Source organism: Coptis chinensis, chromosome 2 (assembly GCF_015680905.1).
Source record: "Coptis chinensis isolate HL-2020 chromosome 2, ASM1568090v1, whole genome shotgun sequence".
NCBI classification, from domain to species: domain Eukaryota; kingdom Viridiplantae; phylum Streptophyta; class Magnoliopsida; order Ranunculales; family Ranunculaceae; genus Coptis; species Coptis chinensis.
The window spans coordinates 113,159,893-113,180,602 of NC_141457.1; the positions used below are offsets into that span (position 1 = coordinate 113,159,893).

Here is a 20,710-nt window from a genome sequence, read left to right on the forward strand (position 1 = left end):
AGTCCAGGACCAATAAAAGTCGGATTTTAGTCCATCAGAGTAATAACCCTGGAATTTGAGGGGGCTCAGGGCTTCGGCGGGTTTGACTCAAATCTGACCTGACCCGACCGTGAATAGTTCAGGTTCATGTCAATTTTTATATCCGAGCTTTAATTAAAGGTCGTGTAACAAATGAGGTTCGAATATATACTTTTTTTAGCTTTTAACATTTTATAGTGTTAAATAACCGGTTAGTTCGGGTTTTGGATATTAATTTCGAAATATAACTCGGTTAACTATTATGAAACTATTCGAGTTCAATTTAAAGCCATATCCGAATTAACCAGACCTGATCATGCCCTAGTCTTGACTATTTTTAGGTTGGATTTGTCCCTTACATCGGACTTGGAACCCCTACTATTGACTGTGCGTGTTGTGTTGGACTTGGGCCAGTAACCCAAGAGTGGGGCCATGGGTTGAACAAAAATTGCTTGGGCATCACTCATAATAAGTTGTGAAAAAAAAGCCCTGGAAAATAACATAAAACGCAGATTTCACTCACTCTCTATCTCTCTGCTTATCAAAAAAATGTCTTCATCTCGATCAACATACAATAATAATAATAACAATAGAGGTGCTGGTTTTAATGACCGAACACAGAAACAACGATTTGTTCCCAAAACAAATTACACGTCATCATCCTCACAACAACAACAACAAAAACAGACAACATCTAATTCCTCTCTCACAACTTCTCTAAGAGAAACCAATGCCTCCTCATCTTCTGCAACGTCAGCTTCTAGGGTTAAATTTGGGGGCAATTTTGTAAATTATTTAGCACAAGATGAAGCTGTTGCTACTGGTCTTGGTGCTGAAGATGGTGGTTTAGATCCAGTTGAGTCTCAGAGAGTTGTTGATCTTCTTAATCGTGAGTTGTCCAGGTTTCTTAAGTTAAACCCAAAAGATTTCTGGACAGAAGGTTTGTTTCCTTACTTTTTTATTTTTACATTTACGTAATTGTGTTTTACTTGATCATTAAATTAAATGTTATAGATGTGTTGTTGTTTTTTGGTCAGTGGCGAGCGACACTTCATTGCATGAATTTTTGGATAGTTTTCTTCAGTTTAGGAAAAGATGGTATGATTATCCTCATCATGGAACCAAAGGTGGTTTAGTTGCCGGAGTCATTGTTGGAGAGCTCGAGCTATGCCGTCGAGTGTTCATGGCTTTGTATCGCATGTGAGTTTCAATGTTTTTTCAATGGTGAATGTATCATGTCAAAAGCTTAACATGCCTTTATTTTTCAACAGATCTTCCAACAGGGATCCTGGTGCGCGTGCAAGTGATAGTCTCAGCGCAAAAGAGCATGGAGGTATATGCGCGTGCAACTGAAATTTTTTATCAGGTTATATAAGACTACTGGGAGGGCACTTGAAATTCATCAGCTTAATTACTTCCCTTGGTATCTTGCTAAGGTGTGTTATGGGGTCCATGATTTGGAGATGAGACTACCCGTTCTACTTATATTTATCATATATTACTGATAAAGTTTTACATAACTAAACGAAAAAGAAAAGAAAACTAGGGGAGCACGTGTTTATAACTATTGTTTTGTTATAGTGTTGTTGATTAGAGTTGATAATGAAGTAACTCTTTCTTTGGACAAACCCTTACTAGAATCTATCTTCTAATTTGAATAACAAAAACAGGGTGCATTTTAAGACAAGATTGCGTCAAAATGTGCATCTCGGGGATTAATGACTTAGTAGTTTTTTCAAAGAGCGATGTTGTACTTTCACATTTTTTTAACTTTGAAATATCACGACTTTGGAAGTTATTATCTATATCTGTTTTTCATAAGGTTGGTTTTTTGATATCTTCCGTATGATATCAAACATCAAGACACATCAAGATATCATATCTTCCGCATGATATCTTCGGAAGTTATTGAGCACGGATACACGCCTACTGTCAGAAGTAATTTTTGCGTTTTTAGTGTTTTGTCATAGATTCTAGATCATTCTTATTCATTACATCTATTTGTAGCCCTCTTGCAGGGTAAAAAGCTACTTGATTTACCAAAGTTGCTAGATATATGTGCCATCTATGGACATGAAAACGAGGAGCTAACTAAGTTACTGGTAAGTTTCTCATTCACCTCTTGTATTTAGAAGGAAAATGTTTGGCTTGTTCAATACCAATTTACTTCGCAACGTTGTAGTAGAACAATGTTAGACCTTGAAGTTGAGCACCCGAGGTGTCTCTCAAACTCTCCTCTCATTATCTTTACTTTTTGCGCCTTTTAATTTATAACTTCTAATTTTTTATAGTGATACTATCTGTTGATTACTTGATTTAGAATTTCCGTAATGGTATGGGTTTTCAGAAATTCCAATATACATTACTGAATGTAGGATCTGCAGTCACTACTATTGACATTAAACATATACAATATGGTGCCTTCCCATAAACTCAGTTCGACTACTGCAATTCTTTTTATCTTTAAAAGGAATTTCAGTTTTCCACACTATGGTATATGGATGTTATTATTCTAAAATAGTATTGAGATCTAATTGCTAACTTGGGTTTCAGGTTACCAACGCCATGCAGGCTCAACCAATGCTTCACGAAAATCTGTCTGCTGTAGTTTCTCATTTTCTGAGTGTTGTCCAAACAATGCATCAACGCTGTGATTCATTGGTGGAGGTATTGTATCATTTGTATGTTAACTAAATAATCGTCATTTGATTTCTTTATTAATAGATTTAACATGCCGGTTCATAATTAATCAATCAGAGTTTGTTTCAATTCTCGATATACAGACTTCATATTCTTCTGGAGGTCGTGATGATCCTGGAGATGGTCAAATTCATGCGGATTTGTTAGAGGTGAGTGTCTGCGGAGGCTGGGCATATGCTTCATTTTATACTGTAACATAATGCTCTCTCTCCCTCTTTTCAGGTCATGGACTTCATTAATGACGCAGTTGCATCATTGAATGCTTTTGTTAACGCATACAACCCTGCAGCTGTATACTTTTCTTGTCCTGTTGAAATGAGGTAGCATATTCATTTCCGAACCTTGTACATTGCATAATTTATTGCTGCACTGTAAAGTCGGTAATCAATGAACCTCAAAAACACAGTATTATGATAGTTTGCAAATAAAGTGCTCATATTTAACAAAAAGATAGCGATGCTGGTATCTTACACCGCATAAATATTCAATTAGTACCATGTCTTCATTCGGTTTCATCATTTGCTTTTTCCAATTTATTTTCTTTTTTTAGTATTGATCACTTGGCATTCTATGCATGTGTAATTAGACTTCTTCTTTTTTGGATCATCTGCACAAGTTGGAAACAGTTGTTTATTTTTTTATACTTACAAGAATTCCTTCTGTGTTTTGTCAGTAGAAATATTTTAGTTTTGTATATATATGAGGTAACTACTTTAGCTTTAGAAAAAGATGGCATCCGTAATCCACGCAGACGGGGTACCTCTACTAATATTTGCCTTATACTTTACGGTTGTGAAGAGTCGTGTCCCACTCTCTGTAATTGCATAGGCATAGATGCTTCTTGAAAACGTATTGATGACAACTTTAAAACCTTGCAGTTATGGGAGTGGAGAATTACTTAGCACCCTGGCAAGGTTGCATGATTCATTACTACCATCTTTACAACAAGGCTTTGGGAATGGGTTTACAGCTGAAGATGGAATTCAGAACGCTGGTGGCTCACTTCCAGACATTGCTACTAGTTTCAAAATATTATCAATGAGAATAATCAATTTGTTTTGGAATTTGCTGAACTTATGTTACTTGTCTAATGAAGTATTTGAAGGATGCCTCCCCCATCTAACGTCTACGAAAATGTTTCCTTCCAACGTTGAGGATCCAGTGATACGGGGAGACATTTTGGTGCAGACTTTCAGAGAGATCAGTGAAGAAGTTTCACGTCATACTAAGGGGAACAAGTGCAGTGGAACTTTGCTACAGAAAGTGCAAAAGAATTACAGTATACTGAGCAGGCTTGACGAACTTCGAGGTACTGGTGAGTATATAACCGCACATCTTCTGAGATATTGTGGGTTTCAGTAGTTTATTGTGATACTTGTGTCGCCTTACTTTTTAGGGTAACATTGTGATGAATTTGATCAAGCTTTTGACCTAGTCCTACTTATTGATGCTTCTGACCAAAGCAGGTTGAACTATTCTTTGAAATGTATTATTATGTTTTGTACATCTTGGTAACTAGCACTCAGAGTTGATTGGTGTCCAATTGTTCTTCCTGAAATGAACTTTACAAATATAATAAGGGTTGAATAAAACATCTATTAGGTATTGACTACATGCACCAGCATATCTTGCTAAATTTGTGGCTGGAAGATACTCTAGAGTATGAGGGTTTCATTCAGACATTTGGTTTCCAAGTTTGTGAATTTTCATTCGTCTTTTTTTTCCCCTGTTACTGGCTGTTTGCGTTCTTTAATTAGATTTTCTTGCTTTCATGTTCGTTTATTTTGATTAATCTACTAGGCATTTTATTTCCAATGTTCATAGTTTCTGCACCTTTGCTTTGAACAAACATTTAATAGTGTGAAAGAAGTGGATGTATTTCCTACTGAATCAAAGACCTAATGACCTATAAGCTATACGAGGGTTTATCTGGTTTACTGTAAAAGTTTGTTGGTTTAAGTTATCTAGGATTTACAGATCCTACTGTGCTATATTTGTTAGATCTATAGTTGTTCTTTTGAACCATCGACTATTCACCTACTTCTTTGATGGTTTTGATCATGTGCCGTAATTAGGTATTTATATCAACCCTTGGGCATCATTGTTAGAGGTCAATACAATATCATTTTCTTGTATTACTAATTTTTACAAATCGTATGTATGCATAAGCTTGTCTATTAGAAGGTATTTTCACATTTTCTGACCGTGCACATTTACAAGCTTCTTTGCTCTGTAATTGTTCAAATATTAACTATAACACAGAGTTGTCAAACTTGACTTCTGATCTTAATTTCTTTTTTCTACAAGCAGGATGGATTTACATGGAGAGTGAACAGTTTCAGTATGTAACTAATATTTTGATGCCACCTTCTGTGGCAATGGAAAAGGATTTCAACCGGTCAACTGCTATGGGGAACAAGATGCATATGGATGAGAATGCTGCAATTATTGAGTCCAAAATCAGTCAAATAAAAGATCTTTTCCCGGATTATGGTAAAGGTTTCCTTGCAGCTTGCCTTGAAGCCTATAACCAAAACCCGGAAGAGGTGATTCAGAGAATACTAGAAGGAACTCTGCACAAGGAACTGCAGTCTATGGATATTTCACTGGATATGATTCCACCACCCAAGTCTTCCTCATCTTCAAGTAGGAATGATAAGGGAAAAGGATTGGTAGAAATTACATCACCATCAAAAGTAGTTGAGGGGACCTCTTCCTCATCGTCATCTTCATCATTGCCTGGGCGTTATACAAGAAAGACCAAACATGACTTGCCCACTTCAAAGGCCCTGAACTCGAGAGGTGATGGGCATTCTGCAAAAACTGCAATTCTTGCATCTCAATATGAGTACGAAGACGAGTATGATGACTCATTTGATGATCTGGGTCTGAATGTTGTGGAATCTGGATTTGAAGATGATGAAAATTTGGGTGATAGGATTAAATCAGCTCCCATGAAATCATCGGGGTCAGAAGCAGAAAGCACTGCTCCCAATAAATCTGGTCCAAGATGGAACTCAAGGAAGGGACCTCAGTTTTATGTGAAGGATGGGAAGAACTACAGTTACAAAGTTTCAGGATCAGTTGCTGTGGCAGATTCTAGAGAAGCAGCTCTGGTCAATCAAGCCCAGAAGGAAGTAATTAATGGTCTCGGATGTGGTGGAAACCTTCCACTGGGTGCTGTTAAAAAATTGACAGAGTCTAATGAGCAACAGGATCAGGAGGCGTCTGATGTTATTGAGGTAGGCGGAAGAGGGAGACCAGCTAGCTTGAGGGGCAGGGGAAAAAGAGGTGGTGGTTATCGGAAGGATCAGGCAATGAAGAAACACTTTGCAGGGATAGGTGGTGGTTATTGAGTACATATTTGAGAAATAGCATATGGTCTTTTCCATTTTTGTATCATTTGGTGCAACCAAATTTTGTTCACTGCTTGATTTTGAGTATAGTATTGAGTAGTCCTGTCATAGTAAATGTATAGGGTCCTGAGAATCTTTTTTAACATATAAAGTTAAGCTTGGCCCAGATAAACTTATTTGTCTCTGGAATTTGAATAGAGAAAGAAACACATCTTCGGAATTTGAATACAGAAAATTAGTTTTGGTTGAACTTTGAAAATCTTATTACTACTGTAATAGAAAATGTCTTTAATTATAATTGGAACAAGGAGGGCTAATTCTAGTTTGTCAAGAATAGTGCAAATTGTCCAGTCCGCCATTATTTTGGGCCCAATGAATATACTAGTGTTACATATTGTTTTATTCGCCAGGACCCACCGCTGGAGGAAGGGCATGAACCTCCCGACCTTGTGGTTAACAGCCACACGTTCTGACCAACTGAACTACTGCAGTTTTTTAATTGCAATACCGTTAATTTTAATATTTAATAAATATTGACGTTAAATAATTACCTATTTTCAAAAAAAAAAACATAAATACATTACTAACAGGGTACCAGGGTTAGCCCTGGTTAGTGTATTATCAAGTAGCACTGATTTTCCTACCGAATAACAAAAAAAAAAAAAAAAAGTAGCACTGATTGCTATATAGACTATATAGTATTCACTATTCAGAACTCATTTTGTCTCAATATTGTAATTGCGCCCAACTCATTACCTCTACCTTAACAGTAGAGCGTGCACAAGAGAAAACATCAATTAATATTAAGAAAGAAGAAAGTAGACACACGAAATAAATTAAAACATTTTCGAGTATGTCAATTGATTGGTGTTGGTGGAGTGCGGAGCTTCATTTTTTCGCTGCATAGGTGAAGTGTACGTTATTTCAGAATGTGTAGTCCTAAACATCTTGTTTGCTTCAAGCTAATAATAACAATTAGTGACAAATCTAATTATGAAAACTTCTAAACTTAATCATTTGCATTTATACTTTTTTATTTGACAGGCAATTTGGTTCAAGTAGAAAACGTTTTTTGACTGGGGATTTGGAATAAAATTGGCACGGATACAAGGCAGGGAGATGCCTAACGTGTGCATAGCAGAACAAAAAAGAAGTAAAGATAGCCTTTAGAAATAAAAAAGGAAAGAACAAAGATAAAGTAAATGCTCTCCAACGTGTGAAAGAGGGTGGGATAAGAGTTGAAAATTCAATTATGTAGTACAGTTAGCAGGGAAAATTTACGAGTCGGTGGATAGAAAAGAATTGCAAATTTCAGATCCATTCGTCAACTTGACAAATCACAATCTTTTAATGAATCTTTCTCCATAAATTACAATTTCGACCTTTCCTTTTCCTGTCTAATCTGCTGCTATCAAGACTCGTACGCTCGTCTAATTCACTTTTTTGACGCTGATGTCTCTATTTTTAATTTTGATTAGCAGTTCTAGAGTACCCTGCTGCACCTGTACATAAATCTGGACCTTGTATAGTACTTCGTGATGAAATACACACGTACTTTTTGTGTGATGAGTGGTCTCCATTGGCTACACCATTTTCTCTCTATTCTGGGCACACTAAATTTTGATCTGGGCTACCACGAGGATATTTTTATAGGGATGAGTGTTTCGAGACCGTTGGATTGGATCCGAGATCCAACGGTCCGAAAATCAAAAACAAAAAAGAAGAGAGAGAATATGGGTTTGTTTTTTATTTTCGGACCGTTAGATCTCGGATCCAACGGTCTCGGTTGATCCCTATAGGGATATCCTCATGGTAGACGAATTCCTAAATTTTCTCTATTTTGATAATCTATTTTTAGCATCAGTTGGCCTATTTAGTACTCATTTATTTCACATCAATAAAAAAAAACTTCTATTCTGGATGGATTATTTGGAAAGATTGTAACGGCAACTCAAGAGACAACGGAAAATGTATCCCTAGATTCTCAACAAGAGAACATGGTTTGGCTCAATTGAGTATCTGTAATTTTGTATGATTCTAGCAATCTAGCATCACCAATTCAGCATTGCAAATTCTAGACTCAATTACTCAACCTCTACCGATCCTAACGTTTAACTCTAGCTAAATAGACAGTTTTAGCGTGTCTGTATAGCTGTACTAGACTAGATGGCGACCAAATCCTGCCAATGGCTCCAAACTCCAATCACATTCTCTGATTTAGAAAACACTGACTTCTAGCCAAATCCTATACCATGCTATATAGTGTATAACTGTATACCATGGCATCCAGGATAGAAAGTAAAGCTTCATGAGACATTGAGAGTATGATATGAGACCATAGCTAGAATCCTAGGTGGAAATTGGAGCATGACAGGAGAAGGTCACTACAAAACCACATCATCAACGTAAACACGATCATCCAATCCAAAACTAAAGTACTTAAGTAACCTAAGTAAAAGTAGTATACTGTCTGAAAAAAAGCAAAAGACAGTAAAAGATAAAGTAGATTCTAATCTCCACGTGGCATTTGATTATAATAACCGAAAAGAAGCTTCTCCTCTCAGTAAGCAAAGCACCATTTTTTTTTTCTTGCAAACAAAAATAGACAAAGAAAGTGAGAAACAGAAACAAAAATTTAGCAAAATAAAGTTCCACCATGAAAACTCCATCTCTTCTAAAACTTATACTTGTTCTTAGTACATTGACACTATGTTCATTTAGTTCATTTAGTTATAACAGTGATAGAAGAATTCTACACCAACCATTATATCCAATTGACACAACACCACCACCATCACCACCTCCACCACCACCTGCACCATTTTCTTCTGACCCATTCTTCCCAGAAACACCAAATGCACCAAACCAAGACCAGACTCAACTCCAAGCACCACCAGCTTCAACCACAAATCTATCAACCCCACTTCCATTAGCAACTCAACCTTCTAATAAGACTAAAAAAGTTGCCATAGCTATCTCAGTTGGTATTGTTACTTTGGGTATGGTTTCAGCATTGGCATTTTTTCTTTACCGACACAGAGCTAGTCATCCAGCTGAATCTCAAAAACTAGTTGGTAATGGTGGGGGTGAAGCAAATTCTCAGAGGCTTAGACAAGAATCGGGGCAAACTACTTCTGAGCTTTTATACTTGGGGACAATGGAGCCGGCGAGTCGAAGAAGTGGGAGTGAAGGAAATGAACAAGTAAGTGGATCTCCATCTCCTTATCATAAGTTAACTTCACTTCGTAGTTCAGAATTGCATAGACCAAGTCCTGAACTTCAACCATTGCCACCTTTGAGAAGACCTCAAATAAATGAGAGTTCTTTAATTTCCATTTCGTCTAGAAGTCCATTTAGGACTAATCCGTCTTCGGTTGCGTCTTCAGAAGATGTGTTCTATAGTCCTAATACTAATGGTTCTGCTAATGGAAATGGTGAGAGTCCTTATTCCCCTGTTCCTAAACAGATCTTTTCAGCAAGTGCTAATAATTCTGTTACTTCTGTTAAGAATGTTATTCATAGTACTAGTCCTAATAAGCCCCACTCTCGAAGATCTTCTCCGAAATCACGTCTTTCGCTTTCTAGCCCTGATGTGAAACAAGTCATTGTTCCATCACCACCTCCAGTACCATTACTAGATCCCCAATTGCCAAATAGTCAGCCTCAAACACCATCTCCTCCTAGGAGGAAAGTGAAATTCCCATCACCGCCTTCTCCACCATCAAATTTTGCTCTTCCAAGATCAGTACACGAGCCAGCTATACGAGAAACTAAGATTCAAGTCCCTCCTCCTCCACCACCACCACCACCTCCACCTCCACCAGCATCAGTGACATCAAGGAATGATATATTATTATATGAAGCAAATGTCCCAAGAAAGCTAGTACAAGTAATGCCAATGCCTCAATCAATGATGCCTACCCCCACAAGGCCGACTGGGGCTGAAATACCCACGCCCGTTGCAGAGGCTACTCAAGGAAGTAGTTCTTTAGAGCTACGGAGAGATGTAGAAGATGAAGACGGAGCAAAACCCAAGTTAAAGCCTTTGCATTGGGATAAAGTACGAGCAACCTCGGATCGGGTCATGGTCTGGGACCAATTGAAGTCAAGCTCTTTTCAGTAAGTGAATCAGACTGTGTTAGTCTTGCAACGGAGACTCGCTTAATCCTTAGTGCTCAGTTCAATTCCATTTCTTTGCAGATTGAATGAGGATAGGATTGAGACACTCTTTGGATGTAATTCAAATACTCCAGCTAAAAAGGAACCACCAAGAAGATCGGTTCTCCCTCCAGTGGAACAAGAAAACCGGGTGTTAGACCCAAAGAAGTCACAGAACATAGCTATACTTCTAAGGGCGTTGAATGTTACGCGGGATGAGGTGTCTGAAGCACTTTTAGAAGGTGACTGTCTTTATGTTCTCAATCTTTGATCAATATTCAATTTTTATGTTTGAAATATTTTTGTTGATTCTGAAAAATGGTCATGAGATTTTTCTATACAATTTGTAGACTTTGAGTACGAAATGGATGAACATTCTCATCAGTAGCAAACCATATACCAATATTTACATGAGGACATATTTAACACACTAAGGTCATTTCTAGAAATTGATGTTTCACCCCTTGGCCAAGATGATGCAACTAGGAGTTGCACACGTTTTAGAACTGGTTAAGTAATTGAGTTTGATTCGTCAATCTTCCAAAGTGACAATGCATTGACCAGATTAAATTAGTAGTGGTCTAGTCAGTCAGACAAGCATTCCAATTGCCAGTTCACAAAACTAGTTACTCTTACAAGATAAGAATACGAATCACAAGAAAACTGAATGTTATAACTTACTAGTTCTTTGTAAGTAAGCATATTCTTCTGCAACAGGTAACCCTGATGGTTTGGGTGCTGAGCTCTTAGAAACTTTGGTGAAGATGGCCCCTACGAAAGAGGAAGAACTGAAGTTGAGAGACTACAACGGAGACATTACAAAACTAGGATCTGCAGAACGTTTCCTAAAAGCGGTTCTAGATATACCATTTGCCTTCAAGAGAGTTGATGCCATGCTATACAGAGCTAATTTTGACACAGAAATAAAGTACCTGAGGAAATCTTTTGAAACCCTAGAGGTAGTTGTTGCTAAGAATTTATACTTGCTTATTATATATATTCTGCAGTTTTGTTTCTAGTATGATTCTGTGCTACACTGTCAACTCTTAGACAGGACCTTTGCATGACACTGCATTATGTGTCGTTTCAGGCAGCATGTGAGGAGTTAAGAAACAGTCGATTGTTCTTAAAACTCCTTGAAGCCGTCCTCAGAACGGGAAACCGAATGAATGTTGGTACAAACCGTGGTGACGCAAGAGCATTTAAGCTTGATACACTCCTCAAACTATTGGATATAAAAGGTATAGATGGAAAGACAACATTGCTTCATTTTGTTGTGCAAGAGATCATTAGATCAGAAGCTGCAATTTCTGATAAAATACCAGAGAATCTTCTCAACAAAGTGGACCAGAGAGTAAAGGAGGATGATATACAGAAACAAGGTTTACATGTTGTGGCTGGATTGGGAAGAGAACTTGCCAATGTTAAAAAGGCAGCAGGAATGGATTCGGATGTTTTAAGCAGCTATGTGTCTAAGCTTGAAATGGGACTTCAGAAAGTCAGAGCGGTGTTCCAATATGAGAAGTCAAATGCCAAGGGAAAGTTCTTTGAGGCAATGAAGTTGTTTCTCAATGAAGCCCAGGAGGAAATCCTCAAGATTAAGAGTGATGAAAAGAAGGCATTGTACCATGTAAAAGAGGTGACACAATATTTTCATGGAGACACTACAAAGGAAGAAGCCCATCCTTTTAGAATCTTCATGGTTGTTAGGGATTTCCTCACAGTGTTGGACCATGTATGCAAGGAAGTGGGAAGGATGCAGGAAAAAACAATGGTGGGATCTGCCAGATCCTTTCGGATACCTGCAAGTGCTTCGCTACCAGTTCTCAGTAGGTTCAACAGAATGCAAGAAGCAAGTTCAGACGAGGATAGCCTGTCCCCATGAATTCTGTGGAATGTTCAGGTGCCAAGCAATCAATCTCTGTCCCTCTTATGACCTACCCCTATCCTATAGATGACAAGCAAATCTGACTCCGATCTTAACAAGAAAAAAGAATAATGTCATGCCTCCATCTAAACTCTAAAGGCTTCTCATTCATTTACATACAGGATATCTGACACTCTTACTTGAGCACCCTTTCGGGAAAGAAAACACAAAGATTGCATAAACGTGCAGAGATTGAACCCCTAGATTAGACATTCAAAATATCTTCCCAAGAAGTGATCTCTTCGTAATTGCAAGCACTTGTATATTTTGGAATCCTCAACGTGTGTTTTTTGCTTATGTAACACATATATTACCTAGATTCTAAACTGTAATCGTCATCTAATTCCTAAACATACAAATTTTACATAGTCATTAAAATAAATTGTTGGAATTCATTTTATTGGCAAGTGGTTTGTGTATTCACAGTTAATCGTTGTCTATTTTGTTTTTCACAAATAGCCTTGACTTTTCAGGTCCGTTGGTTGTAGTTTCATGTTTGCTCATTTAACTCGCATCCCATTTTTGCAGGAATCAGAAATTTCAATTGCAGAGAAGTAAGGAACTAATTCACTTTTTCATTGATTCCAGTTTTACACTGTATACAATAGGCCATACATCCAAGAAAACAAATGGAGTATTATGAGAGAAAACTGAAAAGGAACACCTAAACTTCGGCACCACTTGCAATTGCTGCTGAAAACAGAGGCGCTCTAGCAATGTTCTTTGCTCTCACAATCTTCTTTACCAATATTTTCCACCTCATTTCGTCCTTCTTGTTCTGTTGTTGCATTCTTGCCTTGAAGTTCCTGCAATGGCAGTACCATTAGTTCTTTAAGGTTTATGTTTCATTCTATTAGGTGGTAAACAAAATGGTGGTACTTGAGCAAAACAGGTGGTTATCGTCCTCTAAATTGAGTACATTTTAGATCGTGCCACCAGTCCAAACAAAAGAGCAATATGACAAAAATTTGCTCACTGTACCTGCATAAGGGAACCTTGCACTCATTGGGTTCAGAACAAAGGCGGGAATGTAGTTCCAAGAGCTGCCACATTCTCTTGCAATGGATGCATCCACCAGGGACTCTCAACTTGCAACCAGCAAAGTGACGGACGAGCAACTCAAGCCCTTTACATGTTGCAAAGTTGCAAGGTGCCTTGTCCCCTTTCAAAACCTTGTCATGAGGCCCGATTGTGCGGCAGCCATCTCTACAGATATGGACAAGTGCTTCCATGGCTTCGTATAGTTGGAGATATATCTTTCTTTCCTCAATTTTCCTTAACCGCTCTTGTTTCCTCTGAAATCAAATTCAAAATGTTATTATACCTCTTAGGGAGAGGATTAGTGTAATTGATGAACATAACATATGTTTTAAAACTAAATAGACATACTGAATCGATTTCCATCACAGATTCTACAAGTTCTTTTTCTAGCATTGGGTGGCTTGTCTTCATCGCTCTCCATCCTTCAGTGTCAGAGACAAACTTGAAGTTCTTGAGCATCATACGGTGACAGAATAAACCAAGGCGTGCTGCATCGCAAAGTAGTGAAATCTGAAAGACATCAACAACATTCTCTTCGGTGAGCAAGCGAGTCTCTAGTTGCTGCTCACACACTCTCTTCAATGAAGGAACCATAAACACATGTGACAGCACCAGCAACGGCAAGACATATTCATCCATTTCTTCTTCCTCATAGCTATAATCAATTACCATGAGATAATCAACATTAAAATGATTCCTAACACCAATTTTAATACAATAACTAGATAAAAAAAAAGTAGAGTAGCTATGTACATAATTCAATTACCAAGAAGAATATAAGAAGCGAATGAAAACTCGAACTGCATTATGTGGAACACCACGAACAGAGATTATTCGTCGACAACCATGGTTTCTTGATTTCTTTAACATGCTTTTCATCACTGGAGAGGCCATACCCTGTTGACAGATATAACTTTAGGACATGGAATTTATCTGCTATGATACAGCACAATCCAAGTGTTTCTGCCTCAATCTCAATTCTATTGTCTAATGGTTAATGGTTTAGTCCTAGTCCTCCTACTACAGGAATTATCAATCACTCGTATTTCAAGAAAAACAGGACTTACGAGAATGCTTGCATGTGCATGGATAACGCTTCCATCACTTGTAGTAATAGAAACATCTGCTCTATAACCTTCATCGAACAGGCGCTCCCACATGTCCCTAGTCGCTGTTGGGACATATTTGTATCCCCTTCTTGACGGTCTATCAACTTCTGAATTCTTCAAACGGTGACGAGCAAGCTTTAATTCTTGCAATGGAGGTGCCTCTGGAGCAACCATATCAGCAGGAGAAGAAGAATTTTCCAAATCACTTCTTGTCTCTTTTCTCAACTTATAAGTATGACTTCTGAGATAACAAATAATGAATCAATCAGAAAACAACCTCTAGGCGCTGTCTAGTACGTATGGAGCAGTTTCGTATCACTTTTTGCATAGGTGTAAACATGGGAAAAAAATGAAAAATGTGTTGGATTAAACATGAAATCACATTATTCTAATAGGAGCAATGAGAAGTGAGAACATGCTCCGTTCATGTCAACTTCCTAATGTCCATTTTCTAACTTTTTGTGAGAATAAAACCAAAGAGAACTTGCAGCTAACACGTTGATGACAACAAATTATTAACAAAATTTCCTGAATGTCTACCTCATTACTATTAGACGTGACTCGTGAAATGTCAAGAACGGTGAATGGTGCATGCTAGTTGGAATGCAGTGCAGCTATTGAGTTTCTCCACAAAAGGTGAAAATGATGTGAAAAAGAAAAGAAAACAAGAACAAGTAAAAAACCTTGTACGTGAATATCAACATTTTCTTACTCAAAAAATTATTGCTAGAAAAAGATTAAAAAAAAAGGAAGGGAGGGAGGCACATTACCTCTGTGTTGGATATATCCAAAAAAAAAAAAAAGCTGAATTAATTTGCTAAACAGAAAATTTGAGGATCACTTCCTTTTCTTCCTATAATATCAGCTCCAAAACATTTTATCTACCTTAAAAAGGAAAAAAAAAAAAAACAAAATGGAGAGAAGGGTTGGTTTCTATTTAACTCTAGGTTACATGGACGCCATATTTTGAAAAAAAATCCATGTCGGATATGTATCCACGTGCATATTGCATGTGTGTCAATGTAACATTGTAACCTAGATTTAACTGAATATACAGTTATAATCACTTATCTTGTCAAGCATACCAAACCACCTTATCTATTTTCTTGTCATTTACAGCCCGGTCTGAACACGTTTTGGATTGGATACTCGTTTTCCCGCTCTCTCTTAACTGTCAAATGAACTAATTAACCAACTCATTGTTCGCGCATTCTGCAGATAATCTTTGTCCTTCCTACGTTTGTACCAAATTTTTCCTAAAGAAGGAAGATGCAACTTCCATTAAATTAAAGATCACTCTATAAAAGTGTAACTGGAAATAACTTTTTATATTGCCTTTTGCAAATAATAATACAGAAGAATGAATGAATAACTGAGTAAGAAATAAATTGCAATGAATTATAAATTAACTTGAAGTCGTCAATCTTCGAAGAACATAACTAAGGTTGATCATGTTCTAATCATATTCATTGGCAAGACTAACTGCATAGTAACCATCATCCCTCGCCTGCAAATGACGACATCAGAAAATTGCCTTGTTAGTTTCTATGGAAAACAATGTAGCTTTACAAAATAATCATCCAAAAGAATGAGCTGAAAAGAATTAAGCTACAGCAAGTCAAGGAAACTACCTGAGATAACATGCGCTTCTTGTTCATTAACTGCGTTTTCGCCTTGTTGAGATCTGAGGAATTCAACTTTTTCTGTAGTACAGTAGAAAGGCAAAGAAAAGTACCACTATTAAGTAGGGAACAGGAATAGTGATATATTGATATTAACAAAAAAAATTATTTAGCAAAAATAAAAGCCTTGTATTATTATATACAAAAGTATATTTGGTCAGTTGCATCAGCCACTTCCAAAATTTGTTTCTTGGTCTCCATAAGACCATAAATAAATTCTGCTGATAAAAATTGGTTGGACTTGAATTACGATTAAGATAGTCACTAAAGCCGACAAATTGGAAAATCGGCAGAAACTACTTTGTTCATGCATATCAAGCCTAAAACAAAATACCACAGCTGAAATAGATACTTAAAGTGCACACTGTTCTTAGTAGGATGACTAACTATATCTCATGTAAGGAATCTCTGAATATACAAAATGTACTACTATAGAAAACAGAACTATACCAGAGTAAGATCACTTCCCATTCTAACTTCAGGCCGTTGATATAAGTGAATGGCCACCTAAAAGAAAGAAACGAAAAATTGTCAGACATTCTCTGCTATAATTCTTAAACAAGTTGATATAGACCACTGAAAAAAGAACTTGAAAGAAAATATTAAGAAATAGGTCAAATGTGCAATGTGCAGAGAGAGAGAGAGAGAGATACACAATAATAAGAGTTTCTTAATGCTCTTCCAGCCACTTCACTACCTACATACCCATTCTCAGTAGAAGACAATGAAGGGTAGCATTTGTTTCTCACAATTTTTAGTATCTATTTCTAATCTTATTTTTCGAGCAAATAAACCATTTTCCTAGGGGAACACACAAGGCACTTGTGCTTCGCTGGAAGGCTATAATGATTGGAATCCGACTCAACTTCAGTGGTGCAAGCATTTCAATTGCAGTGCATTAGAAGGTGAATCGCATGGAACCAGATTACAGCTAGGGTGGATTGGGAGAGAAACAAATTTGGGAACGGACAGCTGCTCAAAATATGGCACCAACTTTTGTAAGGTTCTAGTGTGGTGGGATTCTAGACCCGACTTCATGCATGAAGTTGAGAACCACTACCAAGACAGGGTAATCCTTGCCAACTATCTGTTTCCCTTCTTATCAACCCTATGGCCTACTCTACCCCAAGTAATCACTATTAACATTCTAAACTGAGAGAATATTGGGAATTAATTACTCAATATAAAAAGGAACTCGCCAGGGATAATTAGCGACTATTGAAAAAGATATGACAAAAGAATGTAGCACAGCTCAAAGTGAAGAATCAACCACTTTACTGAAAACGCACAAGCGGCTCCAACTTGTGGAAAAACTAAAAATGTCAATCCAAGGGAATAATCAAGAGAAAATTAAACTACACCATCAGGGAATGCATAACAGCAGAACATTATTATTATTATTATTATTATTTTATTTTTTTTTTTTTTTTTGGGGAGGGGGGAAGGGGAATGCCTAAGAGATAAACCTTTTCTTCGCAGCCTATGTGCTGTTTGCCACCTTGTAGCTGTTGATTTCTCTTTGGCGTAAACTCAAAAAGGTCACGAAGTAATTCGTTTTCCTACATCCACAAATGTATAAATCATTAATAAACACTTAACCAAACAACCAGTAATACGGATGGAAAAACAGCTAATGACATAGTGCAGTTTGTTAGTTTGTAACTTTACATTGGAGCAAATTGAGAACAAAAGTTGTTTGAAAGAAACCCACCTGTGCATGCTTCAAAAACCCTACTCCTAGAAAGCGCTTCAGAAAGTTCAACTGTTTGAAAACATAAGTTGAGAATGTTAGATAAGAAACAAGCATGAATAAAACTAGTAAGTGCAAAAAAGTATAACTACCTAACAAAAGAAAGTGCCAAAAAAAAATTTTGAAAAAAACAAATTACTTGAACTAACTGCGACCATGTTGATATTTTCAGCAAACCTCTCCCAATCTGTATTGTTGTCTCTGGACTACAACTTCCCTGGTATTCACATTGGTTAGATCATTATAATGGACAAAGTAAGCAGCATGCCACCGGTCAAATGGAGCTTAAGGAAATACCTTGAGAACTTTCAGGACATCCTGAAACAAAGTCTTCTGTCTTTTAATCAGACCTTTCTCTGTTGAATCGCTACCTTCTATCTGCACAGAAAGGGTCCTCACTTGTTTTAGGATTGTGTCTTTTAGTCCTTCTATGGATGCATTCCCTTCACTCTCTTCATGAACTGACGTCCCAGTTAACATCTTAGTTTCATTTGAGAACTTTGGCAGATTTCCAATTTCAAATATAAGAGCCAGTGCTTCTCCAACTGCCATCTGGATAGAGAGATCATCCATGTATAGGAGGTTTGAAAAATAAGATAATGATCTGCATTAGTTCGTAAAGTCACGTAAGAGTTATTCATCGATTAGCATTGCACCTCAAACATGAGTGGTAGCATCCAACATTCAAAATTAAATAAATAGCGAAAAAATATAAAAAAAATTACTGACTCCTTCCAAAGCTTTGAGTTAATGCTCCAACTATGCATCGTTGCAAGAAGAAATGACCAAGCAGATATTGCAGCCGAAGCAGGTGCACTAGCAACAACCTGAGATAATTTAACCAAATAATTGTTTTACTTTGAAAGAAAATAATTTAATCTGCATTATCTGCAGAGATCATGAACATTATTACTACATATTCAAAAACCTTCCAATTTAACCATCAAAGGGCATTTTACATACATCAGAACCTTCTTTCGGGTGGATAAACTGCCACATGACTTGCATTGATCGTTCCGTTTCTTCAACATTATTTCCTCCCACCAAGGTTACAATAGCCAAACAATCCAATAACTGCAATGGAAACAATACCCACGAAAAACCAATTAGTCATCAAAATTATTTCCCTCAAAATAACTTCAAAAGATATATGAAGCTTTAGAAAGGTAAAACATATGATAACATGCTTACAGATGCTACTTGTGATAGTTCAGAAGCAGATTGGAGAGCTTGAGATAGTGTGGGGATGGAGTCTTCTAGAATTTCATGTGCCAAACCATCCGCGGGACCAACGGTTATAGCCAACAACCCTAACCAAGATACCACATGATTAAGCCCCAAACAACGGTGAGAATTAGGGGGGGACTTGAAAGGATTAAAGACTTACCAATAACATTAGAAGCTAGACAAATTTCTTTGGAAGATCCGTGCTTCATGGAATTGAGGCACCTATGTAGTAAAGTGATACATCTACAAAAAAACATTAGAGGAAAGAACAGCTAGTTAATTAACTACTTCATAATTACATAAATGGAGCAATAAAAAGTGAGTTTGGTTTTGGTAATGACCAGGGTTTGCAAATAATTTCCATTCCTCAACAAGCATGTGAAATGGACATGCATGATTTGGCATGCCCATGGGCCCTTTAATACAACATTCTTCTTTCAGATAAGTCTTTCATACCAATTATGTTATTCACGGGAGAGCACTCTTATAACTTTTTGGCCTTTCCTATGTCCAGCACATAATGATCAATTTTTTTGAGTTCATCATGATGACGTGGTATAAATCTACACGATGAATAACAAAATAAATCCATTTATTTTTGTAATTTTTTTGTCCTCTCAAAAGTGAGTTCTACATAAGCACCAGTGACAAGATCACCTCTGACAGAATCTTCAAGTGAAAAGAAAAAGAATCCATACTCATTTTTGATGAAGCGATGTTGTACATTGTTCGTAAAGCGATCCAACATCAATGATAGAGCTTTCTCCCTGGTGGCTCCTCTGTTGTTACAAAGACAAAACAATATTCAAGGTAAGTAGAAATCACTAATCCCATCAATCAGTAGGTGACGTCAAGTAACTTAGAGCAGTGAATCCATTATATGAAAATCTTCCCTGTTAAATAAAGTTTTCTCAATTCTCATTGAGGCGTATATCCACTATGACTTTATTATGAGTACAAAATCAATAAAAAAAACCTGATTCGATCTTGGTCTATTAGAATCATGCAAGAAGGTGATCATCATAGAGGTAAATAGATAATATTTCAGTTTCAAAAACTTAAATCGGGCGTTACGCATTCTGTTGAATACAATTGCACAAGAGAGATTACCTTAAACCCGAATACTTAATAGTTAACATATACCAGTTGACTTATATTTCACTATAAAAAACATACTTGGTATCCAAAGACTAATTCTTTAAGACTTGACAAAGAATTATACCTCTTTTCGAACAATTTCTCCAAACAACGTTCAAGTGTTACAGTGTCTTCTTTAATCCTTGGCGGTTTCAACTTTAATTTCGACATGGATGACGAACATTGGTTCACACTATCATCATCATCATCATCCTTGTCATCATCACCATCATCATAATAACTACTGTTATTAAAAAAAGCTTTACTCTTTCCTCGTAATGGATTCGTGTTACCTACAAACAACCACAAAACTGTTTTTTTTTTTTTAAAAAGATAAATAAATAAAAAAAAACAAACTAGTTGCTTAAGTTATTGAGATACTTACGCTTTCCCATTGTTTAATGCCTTTGATGATAACAAGGGTTCTTCTTCTTCTTCTTCTTCTTCTTCTTCAGTTGAGTTAACTGGGCGTGTTAAAAGAGAGGGAACAGGAAAGGCTGGGGAGTCGAAAATAGAAAATGGAAATATTTCAAGTTCGAGGACTGTCCTAAAACAAACTCCTTAGACCAAGAGCAAAATAGAGAGATATGCTAAATTGAGAGATG

General features: G+C 36.9%; 4 protein-coding genes across 6 annotated transcripts; 2 read left to right on the forward strand and 2 right to left on the reverse strand.

Moving 5' to 3' along the window:
- The first annotated feature begins 502 nt into the window (after nt 1-502).
- Nucleotides 503-6,246, forward strand: LOC147520863 (Ubiquitin system component Cue protein). Of its 3 annotated transcripts, none has more exons than XM_086592372.1 (9): nt 503-958; nt 1,056-1,218; nt 1,290-1,351; nt 2,026-2,120; nt 2,572-2,685; nt 2,802-2,867; nt 2,941-3,038; nt 3,597-4,033; nt 5,026-6,246. In XM_086592372.1, the coding sequence occupies exons 1-9, from the start codon at nt 568-570 to the stop codon at nt 6,072-6,074; spliced, it is 2,475 nt and encodes an 824-aa protein (XP_086448498.1). In that variant the 5' UTR covers nt 503-567; the 3' UTR covers nt 6,075-6,246. The 3 variants fall into 3 exon arrangements, with proteins under 3 accessions (XP_086448498.1, XP_086448499.1, XP_086448500.1); XM_086592373.1 differs by having other exon boundaries at nt 5,029-6,246; XM_086592374.1 differs by having other exon boundaries at nt 3,597-4,027; nt 5,029-6,246.
- A 1,672-nt stretch (nt 6,247-7,918) lies between these two features.
- FH6 (formin homolog 6) lies at nt 7,919-12,566 on the forward strand. The gene is made up of 4 exons (XM_086592371.1): nt 7,919-10,193; nt 10,275-10,474; nt 10,950-11,191; nt 11,323-12,566. Exons 1-4 carry the CDS (start codon nt 8,731-8,733, stop codon nt 12,115-12,117), a joined length of 2,700 nt encoding a protein of 899 aa, XP_086448497.1. The 5' UTR covers nt 7,919-8,730; the 3' UTR covers nt 12,118-12,566.
- A 148-nt stretch (nt 12,567-12,714) lies between these two features.
- LOC147520865 (BTB/POZ and TAZ domain-containing protein 4-like) lies at nt 12,715-14,731 on the reverse strand. The gene is made up of 5 exons (XM_086592376.1): nt 14,268-14,731; nt 13,967-14,097; nt 13,549-13,855; nt 13,141-13,454; nt 12,715-12,965 (listed from the first exon to the last, which is right to left on the reverse strand). The coding sequence occupies exons 1-5, from the start codon at nt 14,481-14,483 to the stop codon at nt 12,824-12,826; spliced, it is 1,110 nt and encodes a 369-aa protein (XP_086448502.1). The 5' UTR covers nt 14,484-14,731; the 3' UTR covers nt 12,715-12,823.
- An 879-nt stretch (nt 14,732-15,610) lies between these two features.
- Nucleotides 15,611-20,659, reverse strand: LOC147520866 (uncharacterized). Its single transcript, XM_086592375.1, has 14 exons — nt 20,491-20,659; nt 20,191-20,398; nt 19,667-19,747; nt 19,129-19,211; nt 18,933-19,051; nt 18,705-18,815; nt 18,471-18,568; nt 18,039-18,345; nt 17,881-17,958; nt 17,703-17,753; nt 17,458-17,550; nt 16,442-16,498; nt 15,941-16,012; nt 15,611-15,816 (listed from the first exon to the last, which is right to left on the reverse strand). The coding sequence occupies exons 1-14, from the start codon at nt 20,498-20,500 to the stop codon at nt 15,766-15,768; spliced, it is 1,419 nt and encodes a 472-aa protein (XP_086448501.1). The 5' UTR covers nt 20,501-20,659; the 3' UTR covers nt 15,611-15,765.
- Between the last annotated feature and the right edge of the window lie 51 nt (nt 20,660-20,710).

What these genes read in the sequence shown, in the direction of transcription:
- LOC147520863 (XM_086592372.1), top strand. Translation starts at nt 568, where the DNA reads ATGTCTTCATCTCGATCAACATACAATAATAATAATAACAATAGAGGT. An exon ending in TTCATGCGGATTTGTTAGAG is followed by an intron (nt 2,868 to 2,940) that starts GTGAGTGTCTGC and finishes CCCTCTTTTCAG; the next exon opens with GTCATGGACTTCATTAATGA. An exon ending in TCTTGTCCTGTTGAAATGAG is followed by an intron (nt 3,039 to 3,596) that starts GTAGCATATTCA and finishes AAAACCTTGCAG; the next exon opens with TTATGGGAGTGGAGAATTAC.
- FH6 (XM_086592371.1), top strand. Translation starts at nt 8,731, where the DNA reads ATGAAAACTCCATCTCTTCTAAAACTTATACTTGTTCTTAGTACATTG. An exon ending in TTGAAGTCAAGCTCTTTTCA is followed by an intron (nt 10,194 to 10,274) that starts GTAAGTGAATCA and finishes ATTTCTTTGCAG; the next exon opens with ATTGAATGAGGATAGGATTG. An exon ending in GTCTGAAGCACTTTTAGAAG is followed by an intron (nt 10,475 to 10,949) that starts GTGACTGTCTTT and finishes CTTCTGCAACAG; the next exon opens with GTAACCCTGATGGTTTGGGT.
- LOC147520865 (XM_086592376.1), bottom strand. Translation starts at nt 14,483, where the DNA reads ATGGTTGCTCCAGAGGCACCTCCATTGCAAGAATTAAAGCTTGCTCGT. An exon ending in ATGCACATGCAAGCATTCTC is followed by an intron (nt 14,098 to 14,267) that starts GTAAGTCCTGTT and finishes ATCTGTCAACAG; the next exon opens with GGTATGGCCTCTCCAGTGAT. An exon ending in CGCTTCTTATATTCTTCTTG is followed by an intron (nt 13,856 to 13,966) that starts GTAATTGAATTA and finishes AATTGATTATAG; the next exon opens with CTATGAGGAAGAAGAAATGG.
- LOC147520866 (XM_086592375.1), bottom strand. An exon ending in ACCCGAAAGAAGGTTCTGAT is followed by an intron (nt 18,569 to 18,704) that starts GTATGTAAAATG and finishes AAATTATCTCAG; the next exon opens with GTTGTTGCTAGTGCACCTGC. An exon ending in GGTTTTTGAAGCATGCACAG is followed by an intron (nt 17,551 to 17,702) that starts GTGGGTTTCTTT and finishes TTGTGGATGTAG; the next exon opens with GAAAACGAATTACTTCGTGA.